The 12,503-nt window shown below is 40.9% G+C and overlaps 1 protein-coding gene across 1 annotated transcript in view; it reads right to left on the bottom strand.

The window, feature by feature from the left end:
* The window catches only part of pygma (phosphorylase, glycogen, muscle A), a 31,648-nt gene extending 20,472 nt beyond the window's left edge, over window positions 1-11,176 (bottom strand). Inside the window, exons 1-7 of the mRNA XM_079508490.1 lie at window positions 10,865-11,176; window positions 7,390-7,491; window positions 6,353-6,431; window positions 6,028-6,131; window positions 5,610-5,741; window positions 4,993-5,104; window positions 3,453-3,535 (exon numbers count right to left, since the gene is read on the bottom strand). Of these exons, the coding sequence (XP_079364616.1) occupies window positions 3,453-3,535; window positions 4,993-5,104; window positions 5,610-5,741; window positions 6,028-6,131; window positions 6,353-6,431; window positions 7,390-7,491; window positions 10,865-11,107 (855 nt within the window). The 5' untranslated portion in view covers window positions 11,108-11,176. The remainder of the gene's footprint in view (window positions 1-3,452; window positions 3,536-4,992; window positions 5,105-5,609; window positions 5,742-6,027; window positions 6,132-6,352; window positions 6,432-7,389; window positions 7,492-10,864) is intronic.
* Window positions 11,177-12,503: the final 1,327 nt, after the last annotated feature.

The following is a 12,503-nucleotide window of genomic DNA, read 5'->3' as shown; positions in this document are numbered from 1 at the left end:
GTCATAGACATAGAAAGGTAGACGCCTCCTTCGGCTCTGGGGCGTATGTATCTCGAGAGGAGGCAAGCTTCTGTGACGCATGCGGAAGCTTGCCAAGCTTCCACGTGAGTCACAGAAGGGGACGTTTGGTAGGCCAATCAGAGGCAATGTAAATGTTTGTTTTCTCATGCCAATAAAGGTCCTTTGGATTGAATTGATAAGTTCCGGAAAAGACACGATGTGTTTGGCAGTATAGTCACTTGAGTGGCAGCGATGCAGCGTGCCTTCCACACTTCCGCTTGACTTCCGCCTTACAGTGCGATACAGGTCGCTCCAATGAACTGCAGCGGCCAATGAGGCATCAATATTTTTATATGTATGATTTGAGCCATCTGAGCAGCCATCTTTTGGGTAATTGCAGTAGTACTTGAAGTAGCTGTATTTTACCATGGACCAGTAAAGACTTGACTCCCTTTCCCCATTCCCTAAGTTGGTGGCTCCAGTCTCAAAGTGGGGTCCAGGAATCCCCAAGTTATGCGTCTGTATACGGGTTAATTTGGTTTAATTTGTACACTCTCAGAGTTAAATTAATTTTAGATGTAGACTGTAGTCCCAGAAATAAAAAAACTGGGGGTCCTTGGAATGTCTGAGAAGCACTGCCCTATGTGATATAAACAGACATCATTGGCTGTGTGGTGTCAAAGAAGAGGCACTTCAAACATTCATGGATCAGGCACTCGACCTGCAGCCAGCCTGTCATGGCATCAGAATGTGTCACCCATGTGAGTGAGGGAGTGCTGATTATGAGGTTTATTTTTGACAGCTGGCAGTGTGCAGTAATGCACGATGAAACCCCCGATATATAGACTGAAAGCAGAAAAAGGTTAATTATTTTAACATACCTTTATTCTACTGAACTGTTCAGTTTATGCAAATCTTTGTACAACAGGTCATGAATTGTAAGAATCTAAATAAAGTAAGGAAAAAGATTAAGAGTGTTAAGTATGGGAACTACACGTATAAGCCTTATTTTGCAACGTGTAAAACTATCATTTTAACTGAATCCCCACGGCAGACCCAGGAGCTGCACTTATCTTTATCAAACGGCAATGATTAACTCGGTTTTATTCACTGTTGATTCTAATTCCCCAGAAGTCAAAGATAATGCTAGGCTTCTCATATTGTGAGAGGAAACCTTGGAGACATCTGTGTCTTGATCAAAAAGCAATTGAGTTTCTTTCTTTTTTTCAGGTATTTCTGCATTATTTTGACTGTGGAGGGAGACAGTATGGATTGGATACAAAAGGAAAATTATGTGACACAGGTCCTGAGTCAGATTGAAGTTGAGCAGTCTAGTGATGTATTCCTATATGTATTGGTAATATTTCCTTTCTGAATAGATTAAATATGGTTTTGCTGCAAAGCTAGTAAAATACTGCATTTTTCTGTGTCTGTGGTTTTGGCAACTAGAGTACTAAACTATCATAAAGTAGGAATTGAAAAAGTCCCAAAAGGCTAGCACCCAAATTTTCACTTTTTTATTGGCACACACCAATAAACGAACTAAAACGAGTACTTTGTCCTCCGTTTATTTTAATTTTTGGATGTGCTACAAATTGCTACTTTTGATATGTATAATGGATGTTGGTTATACTGTAGGTCTGTAGCACTCCACTGAGAAAACCCATTGCTCTTTTTCTTATTTAGTATCTAAACTATAGAACAATCAATATTATTGATGCAGCCATGAACAGTATATTATTTTATTGTTTTGATCATGTACCAGAGAGAGAGAGAGGAGAGACATGGGGAGGTCCTCACACAAGGATTTTATATTAATATGCAGCGCATGATCAGATATGATTTGTGGCAGCGGTGGCCGAACGGATAGCGGAGCGGTCTAGATACCGGAAGTTTCCCAGTTCGAATCAGCCGTCCGACACGTTAAAATTACCACCGCTGAAATGCCCTTGAACAAGGCATCAACCACTACGATGAAATGTGTTCTATGAGCAGGGCCTGGCTGGAAACAAGTTCTTGAGCTTAGCCCAGATACCCTGGGTAAAATATAGATTTCATTTCATTTCATTTCATTTCATGATCAAAAGGTAATGCTTGCCTGTCACATCCAGACTTTGGATATACTAAAAGATAATTTCAACGTAATGCTCTCATTTATTTCATGAATCCCTATACTTTGCCTGAATTTGATCATGAGCACAAATTCAGGCACAGAAACATTTGATGTATGAAGCCCCTGAGGCACTGTGCAGATCCTAACTGCTCCTGGTCCTAAACTACACTACTGTATGTTCTGTTGGCACTTTAGTTAGTGTAATGTTGCGTTCACACAGGCAGACGCAAAGATGCAGTCTACCATTCATTGTCAATTTTGGAGCAGCTACATGCGTCTTTGCATCGCCACGTCGCTGGCTTCCATTGACAATGAATGGTAGACTCACTAGACTGCATCTTTTACATATTCCCGTGTGAAGCCTGATTTATACGCCGTAGCACGACATAGACAGTGTAACTTGCCAAAAAGAAATTATCTACAATTAAAGCTGCATGAGGCTGCACTTATTTGTACCGAATTGTATTAGGATTCACTGGAGTTGACTACTTTCAATCTGGCATCCCAGTTTCATGCATGTCGTTATAGGAAAATATTCTTTAAAAACAGCAGATCTACAAGCTTTCAATGCATTGCATGATCTCGCATCACGACGTGTTGTAAGCTTATTAGATCTTCTCCAATTTTGCTATTTTTGAAATGGGACTTAAGTGATTAAGCCTGATATATTCTTTATCGTACAACGGTATTGCACAGCGAAAAATAGCCATTCTGAATTTGTACAACTGCTATTTCCAAGAAGAAGAAAAAAAGGAAGACAATTGAGTAGTTGAGACAAAGAACCATCTAAGTCCATAATAATTATCCATATATACATTATGGATAAGTGGTCAGGACAGATAGGACTTTTCAGGAGGGGTCAGAATAAATTATGGCCTTAATGGTTCTTCGTCTCAACTGCTCAATTATTGACATTTTTGCCTATAATGACAAAATAGGAATGCCAGAGTTGTGGTAGCACACCGTAACCCAATCTCACTAAAAATAACCACAGTACTGTGCCTTTTATTTTTTTTATTTTTAAGAGTGCAGAGCCTATTGTTTGCTGACACAGTGGTTTCTTTATTGCTGACCATGGCATATTAAGCCTGGCTTTAGGCTATTATAGTACTACTGTTGGTGTATTGTAGTGCAAATATGATTTAGGGGAGTAAGGGTTTCATATGCATGAAGAGATATATATACTGTGGAAAATATGACTTGTCAAATGGATAACTAGATAGACATTTTGATGTTTTAACACTAGTGTGTCTACGTTGAAATGGCACATGTGGACAGTTGCTCGTGTCATAGTTTGAGTAGATTGATCAGGTAGTGGTATATTAGAGTGGGCTCTTACATTGTCATTGGGGTACAGCACACGGGAGATGTTCTCAGCCAAGTTTCTGTCCAACACAGCCTGAATATAGCCACCAACGTTGACTGTTGAAAAAGAAACAGAATTGAAACACACCCTACAGTTGACAAATGACTATAACTCAAACTTTAGGTCATTTCTAATTCTGACTACAGTACGGTTTAGTAATAAAATGAAACCTAAGTAGAATTAAAAACTCCAAGCACAATTCTCAGTTCAAAAGTATAGGCCTATTAATCTTATTCTCCATTGGAGCTGCATTGCTCTGACAGAGAGTCTTATTCTCTTTATTCAGACCGCAGCCATCTTGCCAGCAAGGTGATACCTAGGTGACACTTCCCATAGAGAGCCCATTCATCCAAACATCCAAATTCATCAGTGTACATAGGTCCTGGCCAGACTACTTATTGCTACACCTTTCCATTACACTGCACAGAAATTGATTATATAAAGGAATAGATGGAATATTCTGCCATGGTAGCACAGCGTTACTATGTATTTATTTCTGTCATGGTACCATGTTTGCTATTTTGCTGGGTTGGGTTCATAGTGAATCAAGCCAAAGTTAATGTGCCAACTTATTTGCCCAATGACATTCATTCTAATTGGGTTCAAATTATTTATTTCGCTTCTAATTAGAAATGTAATTAAAATTCTGATAAATATTAATCTAATTCTCAGCAAAGTAGAATCTACACTTCATGGTAATTAATGGATAAAATGTGCATTTTGAATTTGCATCAGTGTAACACTAGAATAATTCTGTCATGAGTTCCTCTCCATTTCCTGTGGTGCAGTACTTGAGCACTGTACTTGAGTATGGTTTTTTTAAGTAACTTTTGACTCCACTTCATGAGCATATCTAGTATGCCAATCCGCTATTTTCACTATATTGATTTTTCCCTTTTTTTCTTGAAAATATTTTGTCAAAATTGTAATATAGAAATGCATTATAAAATGTACCTTTGAATAATTCTTATAAAAGCAAGTAGTCTACTACAGCACTTTAACTCACAGTACAGTAACATTTTGAGAGGATATATACTATATCCTGATCCAAAATGTTACCTTACTGTGAGTTAAAGTGCTGTAGTAGACTACTTGCTATATACAGTTGGAGGCCATCGATATTGTCCTTTTCTTTTTGCTGAGGTTTGCGTGATCTGCGCAAAAGGACAGTTAACCCATTTTGGGCGGGAACCCCTTTTGGTGTTTTAAACATTATGTTATAATTTAGCTATTGAAAAATAGCAAGATCTACAAGCTCATAGCGCGCCACCGAGTGGCGCGCTACGAGCTTGTAGGTCTGCTATTTTTGAAAAATCGTGAAAATATTTATTTCAGAAAACTGGAGGATTTAGGAGGATTTTTTTTTTATTTTGAGGTCAGGCCTAAATGTGTCAAATGTCAAATGATAAGGGACAATATCGGTGGCACCCAACTGTAGTCATTTTAGACTGTACTCTGACTCAAGTATACTGGGGTTGACTGACACCACTGGACATTGCAGACAGATACATACAGTCTTTAAGGTTGAAGTCACATGGAGCCTTAGCCGACCACAGCCTCATGGTGTTGACATAGTTGTTTTTGTAGCCAGGGATGGGGGTGTCATATGGCAGGGCCAGGACAGTCTGTCAAGAACAAGCACATGCACAGACACAACTTGAGTACAGTTTGCATTTTGGCAATACTTCAATATTGTTAATATTATGTTACACCTATTCATACAGCATACGATTGTATAAGTGCAGTTGCTTGTAGCAAATGTTCTTGTTTGTCTATTTTTATGACATGCTTTAAATAGGGACACTAGGGATCATGTGGTTCAAATGGAGAGGAGCAAGGATATAAATAGCCTAATATTCATTCTGTGGCTGTGTGAATTGTACAGTAGGCTACAATACACACAGCCACATAATGAATATTATATCAGGGCTTAAACTCTCATATACATGTATAATTTTTATGTCAAAAAAATCAATAGTAGCAGAACAAAGCTTAGAATGTCAATTGTCATGATATTTAGCTTTTTTTTGCCTATGACATGCCAAAAACAGGGACTGATTATCAATCACACCACCTGTACTGTACATGTAGCGTAGGTATATGTACGTATACTGTAAGTCATGTCTTCACCTGAGTGTCCACCCATTTCACACCGTCAGGGTGGTGCTCAGTTCTGCCATAGAACTGCACTGGGCGCATGTACTCAGGACGGGCCTTCTCCCAGGGGTTGCCGTAGCGCAGCCAATCGTCAGCCTCCTCAACCTTATCAATGAACCAGCATAACAGAGGAATTCACTTGGTCACTGCATTGAAATGACTCACAAAATAGCACATTTGATAGAGATATTTCCTGAGGAGGAATCAGGGTGAAGATAGTGGTATGGCAGTTAATTGAGGTGAAACTCCAAAACATTTAGCAGTGTAATCCAGGCAGGTCTGTGTGTGTGCTCCCAGATACATCAGACTCCTCAGCGTGATAGAATATAATCTGTAAAACATCAGGGTTAATAATAAATAAAATAAATTAAAACAAGCTTGAGTTTCTAACCTGCCAGCCATTCTGGATTTTCTGGTTGAAGATGCCAAACTCATAGCGGATACCATAGCCATAGGCAGCCAGACCCAGTGTTGCCATGGAATCAAGGAAGCAGGCTGGTGAACAGAGGAGAGGAGAACATGAAAAATGAATGTGGACTTTAAGAGGAGCTCGTCTCATTTATAATGACTGAAACCAAGGACAACAGATGCACGAAATCCACTGGATAAAATGCAATACAGCCGTGGATTTCAAAGTGGGGTCACATGAGAAGGTTTGAGAAGCACTGCTATAGCTCATTTAAGATGTATGAATTCCAGCAACTGGAGCTGCTTACCGGCGAGACGGCCCAGACCGCCATTACCCAAACCAGCATCTTCTTCCATGTCCTGCAGCTCTTCCATGTCCAGACCCAACTACAAATGCAGTAGAAGAACACACAATTTACAACTGCATCAAAAGTTATGTACCCCTTTGTGACGGTTTACAGGAATACAATAATATTATGTTGGAAAAGATAACTATTGCTTATTTTCAATGTACAGTGGTGTCGTGTTCATTACTGGAAAAACAAACCTGACATTGTGAAGGAGGACATGACTGTGCAGTTATTCAGACATAACTTTATCCTGCATATTATTTTATTTTTAACTTTCGGCTTCCATAGCAACATAAACAGATAGGCAGAGCTGTGGCCGAGCTGCAGTAATTGCCTGCAGCTAAGGACAATAGCTAAGGACCTGCTTGACCAGTAACTATCAAAGTGGGGTCTGGGGATCCCCATGGGTCCAAGAGGGGGTCCCCAGCAAAATGAGTTAATATAGGGTCAAAGTCAGTCCTACAGTAACCACTTTAACCCTACTTTATACTTTGTTTATTCAGAAATAACTGATCGACAAGCCTACAATGCATCACACTACAGCGTGTTGTGAGCTATATGAGTTATTTTCTTTTTTCAAACATTTTTGAAGAATTCAGAAAGATTTTCTGTCTAGTGGTTAAGATGTTGGACTTTCACGCGGGAAACCCGATTTCGAATCCCGGGCGTTAGATTGGTACCATGACCCGGATCGGGTTTCCCTGTGGGAGGAGGTCAAAAGGGGGGTGAGTGTAGCAGTGTGGCTCAGAGTCAGAGCCTCTGCCTGATGGCCTCAAAAGTCTATTATCTCCCCCAGTCCATAGGGATATCCCTTTGGTCTAGTGGTTAAGATGTTGGACTTTCACACGGGAAACCCAAGTTCGAATCCCAGGCGTTACAAATGCAGGTCCATGGCACAACATATTTTCAGATGGCGGTCCGCTGCCTAATACACATCAGTTTGGGGGTCCTTGACATGAACATGTTTGAGAACCACTGTGCTAGACATGTCTCACCTGGTATGTAGCCTCATCACAGGCATTCTCCAGCCCCAGGTTCACCATGGTGTTCTGGAGGGTGCGGCCCATGTAGAACTCAAGGGAGATGTAGTACACACGCTAGAGATGGAGATGAGCCAATCACAATATGAGTACATATCTATCTTTGTTTGTTTTTGGCTTTAACAGGGATAAAACTCTTATGTCATCATGAGAGGCAGATTCTCAGTGGGTCAATCCAGTCATTTGGCATTTGTCATTTGGCAATGACAATGAAAACTAGAAAAAGTGCCCTTCTGGGCACAGGTCTCCACCAGGAGGATAGGATTGTGTGTGATGTTTGGCAAAATGTTTAGGAGTAATATTTGTTTTATTTGTTTGTGTGTGTGTGTGTGTGTGTGTGTGTGTGTGTGTGTGTGTGTGTGTGTGTGTGTGTGTGTGTGTGTGTGTGTGTGTGTGTGTGTGTGTGTGTGTGTGTGTGTGTGTGTGTGTGTGTGTGTGTGTGACGCGACTTGGCCTGTTGTAGCGCCACCATGAGGCTGATTTGAAAACTGTCAAGTGGCATTTCTTCCTCAGCCTAGTAGTATATAGGCATGCACAGTTTCACCGCAATCGGACGCTGCGTTGCGGAGTTGTGGCAATTTGTCCAAAACGGGTAAAAAACGGGCTACTCCTGAAAACTTTAGAAGCCAATCGTAGCCAATCAGGATGGATAATTATGAGAAATGAAACAAATCACATGATCACATGACTATGGAGAGCATGTGTACCGATTTGCGTGAAATTTGGAGTAATATTAGAAAATGTGTTTTACATATGTCGGCCTCCTGGTGGCGCTATAAAGAGCAGATGTGAAAAATTCCAGGCAAAGGTTTTTCCTTGGCCTCTAGGGAGTGTGCATACATGGTTTTACACAGATCGGTGCAGTTATAGGTAAAACACAAATCGACCAGTTATAGCGCCACCATGAGGCTGAGTGGAAAATATTCAAGTGGCATTTCTTCCTCGACCTAGTGGGAATGTGCGTGTAAATTTCACGGAAATCACACCATGTGTTCATGATTTGCAGCATTTTGTTTGAAACGGAGCACTCCTGCGAACTTTGGAAGCCAATCTTAGCCAATCAGGATGGAGTGTGAAAAATCTGAAAGACCGGTTTCGTTGAATGGCTCTAGAAAGACTGTGTACCAATTTGCGTAATGTTTGGACAAAATCTGTAGGTGTACTGTCAAAACATTTGTTTTGCACAAAGCGGCCTCCTGGTGGCGCTATAACAGGCCAATGTGAAAACTTTGGGGCAGAGGTTCAGCTCTGGCATTCAGGGAGTGTGTGTGCAGAGTATGGCTGCGATCAAGCCAACGGTGCCAGAGATTAGCTGTTCACAGACGGACACACGGACGGACGGACGGACGGACGGACACACGGACGGACGGACGGACGGACACACGGACGGACGGACGGAGTGCAAAACATACTCTCTCCCCATGCCTTCGGCCTGGTGGAGACAACTAAAACTTAACTTTGTAAAACTATAGAAACTGGATGTTGTGACAAGGTTAACTGCAAAACTGTCTAGGAAACGCTTCAGGGAGTTATTATGCTCTATCTTTATGGTCAGCACTGTGACACCTGAAACGGGCCTTAGCCTTTGCCATTTAGCTTTGTGACTTGCATGACTACAGGGGTGTGACACAGACACACAAGGGGCACACGAAGGGAAGGGGGGGAGATGCAGATAGCTTTGGGGTGTTACGTAACGGCAACATTTTGACCGAGGCAAAAAATAGCTCCTCTGGAGGTTGCTCAAATGTCAGACAGAGCATGATACCCGCCCTGCATTCATTGTAAAGAATAGAGGTGGGCATCTATGTGGGAAGTGGTACAGTATAGATAGGCCTATATAAACTGTTTACTGGCCTCATTCAAGTGTAACTAGCCTATGTGTATTGATACTCTTGAGAAATATGCTCCAAAATCCTATCATTCTGATCAGTGAAACAATTAACCTTAATTTATGCATTTTAGAACTTTAGGTGAACTATCCCCTCATAGTCATTTTTAAGCTTTGTTCAATGCTGTTCAATGAATTATTTCTTGAAAAATGGTGAGCACATCTCTTGAAACCTCTGAATTCTACCCATCTATGTATTTCAATAGCCAGTAGCCATTGCAAAATCAACATTAGAATGTTGAACACCGCACCAACCTGTATGCTGCAAACCTCATTTTACAGATTTGCTGATTAGATCATCTAACCCAACACATACCGGCCTATGACTATTGGTTTACTAAGAATGTCTTTAGTCAAGGATAATCCCTACTTGGTACATACAGTACCAACTGTTAGTTTGGACACCCTCCCTCTCCTAAGATTCTTGTTTGACCTTTGAGGGAATCACTTATGACCTTTCAGTCCAGAACTCTGTAACAAGATGATCAAATTTGAAGGTCATATGGTCAGTGAAAGTGTCCTATGTTCCTGAATTTAATGGATTGATGCGTTGCCAGTGATCATCTTATTGAGATGCCTTGAGATGTATTGCAAGTGATCGTTTTAGTATCTTAAACTAATATGGTGTGGTGTGGTGCGATTCCAATGTTAGGAAATTGTATTTGAAATTATAATTGAAGTCAGACATTCAAGAGGATTTTAAAATATGAAGAGAAGAGCGGAGCAGCGGACCAGCTCAACTGACTGATAAAGACTGGGAAATAAAAATATGTTTATGTTCAAACAAGATGGGGTCAAGAAAAGGTCAAGTTGGGGTTTAAGTTTCAACACAATATAGGCAGACGCTCACTAGTGCAGTTTAAATGTCATGTCATGCCTTGGTTCTTTCATGCATCTGTCTGAGACACTTATAGATTGGCTGTGCTGTGCAGCTACACTAGAGAAAAGGTTGTTACTAGAAACCAACAAAATAAATAAACGTGTATATATACAGTAGTAACACAACACTGTCGTGCCTGATCAGAATGACTGTGACATCATTGAAACAATCTAAAAATCTTTTCTTGTTGGTAAAGAAGAGGATTATAGATGGAGGAGTGTACTGTATAGTGGAAGAGTCACCATAACCAGAGTCTTGTTAAAACTGTTTATTTAGGTGTCCTATATGCTAGTGCTCTTAGATCATAGAGATGACTCATCCATTAAATATGACTACCGTATCTATATAAAGATTATTGGTAATAGGATACGGGGTGAGACTTTAATTATAAAGATCTTTGAATGAATTGTGTAACAGAATTATAGTAAACATCAAATCATCTTGCAAGTAAATCATCCCCTGAATCATTTCGTAGTAATAACTTTTTAAAATAAATGCATTACTGTTATACTTGCCTCAAAGTCTTTCTCATGGTAGTCTACATCACTACATGTAGCAATTAGTCTATTTTAAATAGGTATTCACCTGTAAGTATTCGCCTCTGTGCAACGTGACTGAGGGGTTGGGTTAAAGGTGATGCAGGTGCGATGCAGAATACTTACTTTGGGATCTTTCTCATAGTAGTGCTGCTGCGTTCTGATCCACCTGCCAACCAGGTGGTCACGCACTGTGTTGGCAAGAGCAAAGTAGTAATCCCTCTTCGTTGCCACATTTCTGTCCTTGACCAGCGTGAAGTGCAGGTGCCTGTTGAAGTTTAGCTTCAAGTCTGCAACATTCTCAACACCGGCGAGGCCTCGCACTGAAATCTGCTTCTTCTTGTCATGGTCTGACAGTGGTTTCGACATGATTACTCCGTTCAGGCTCTGACACTGGCTATGGGACGTGTAAACAGGGATACAGCAGGCACACACCTACCCACCTAGTACAGTAATGAAGCAGCAGAAGTACCCACAGTGCAAGGGCATGCTCAGGAATTTAAAGGGGGGTAACTGAATATTGAACAGATGGGTGGAGCATGTGTTGTCCATATTCAGCAGAGGGGTGGGGGTGCTATACTGCAGGGGTTCTCAACACGTGGGTCGCGACCCCTAGGGGGGTCGCCAAATTATTTTGGTGGGTCCCCAAATTATTATTTTCTTTTTAAAAGAAAGGAAACGTTTTTATTTTTTTTGCAACTGAATGGCTGGAAAATGGAAATTAAGAGTTTACATAGTACACAGAGTACATGCATACACTTTCCTTAATGATTATATCTGGTTTCAGTACTATACTAGAATATATTTTCTCTATTATTAAGGTTATTTTTGCAGTCAGTATGTATTGGGGGTGGGGAGGGGGGCGGGGCGGGGGGGGTCGCGAGACATGGCCAAAGCATTTCCAATCAGCAGCAGCTATCCCGCCTCTAGCTGCTGCTGATTGGCCAGGCCGTTTTGTGGCCGGGCATCAAGTCTGCCTGAGAGTTCCCAGATGGGAGCAGGAGGGGGGAACCCAGTGTACTCTCTGCTGCCCCATCTGGCGGAGTCAGGTTATTTCCGGGGGTCCCCAGACAAAAACGTTGAGAACCCCTGCTATACTGTATGGTGAACTAATCAGAACTATAGTTATAATTAATAGTAATAATCATAATCATTATCACATGATGCATACACAGCTCAGGTTGCATTCCAGCACCAGATACAGTAATGCCATGTTGCATGGCAATCTCGAGAGGACACTCGCTTATGTGAACTGTTCTATGATAGAACACCATGTCGTCATTAATTAGACGGTTGCGGTTTGTGGTGTCAGGGAGTGGTATTACACTTCTCCAGTAAATGACCGAGCTGTCATGTACAGTAATTCCTAATATGATTTTCATCTGTCTGCTACTAGGCATAATTGTATAATGTCCCTATTATTTAATAATGTACCAAAACATATATATAAAAAACTTGTAATACAATAATGTCTTAAAACAAGAGTTCAGGTGTTGGACCATGATATTTCCATATTCATGAGGAAAATAGGGTGACTATTGGAATGCCGAATGGGCGTGTGCTTTACAGAGGAGCCATGCTGGAAAATGTTTACGACAGTTAGACGGTACGTGGGGTGTATACTTTTCAGGTTATTTCTGCTATATGAGAGCATGTCTGCCAGTGATTGCGTGAGAGACAAATATGAGACAATAGAGAGAGACAGAGTACGGAACATATTTTAATGAATAAAACATGACTTTAACCAATCTGTAGAGCACAGCAT

This window comes from Electrona antarctica, assembly GCF_951216825.1.
Source record: "Electrona antarctica genome assembly, chromosome: 8".
In the NCBI taxonomy this organism is placed as follows: domain Eukaryota; kingdom Metazoa; phylum Chordata; class Actinopteri; order Myctophiformes; family Myctophidae; genus Electrona; species Electrona antarctica.
The sequence above is the reverse complement of the archived record's forward strand: the minus strand, read 5'-3'. Positions and strand labels throughout refer to the sequence as shown.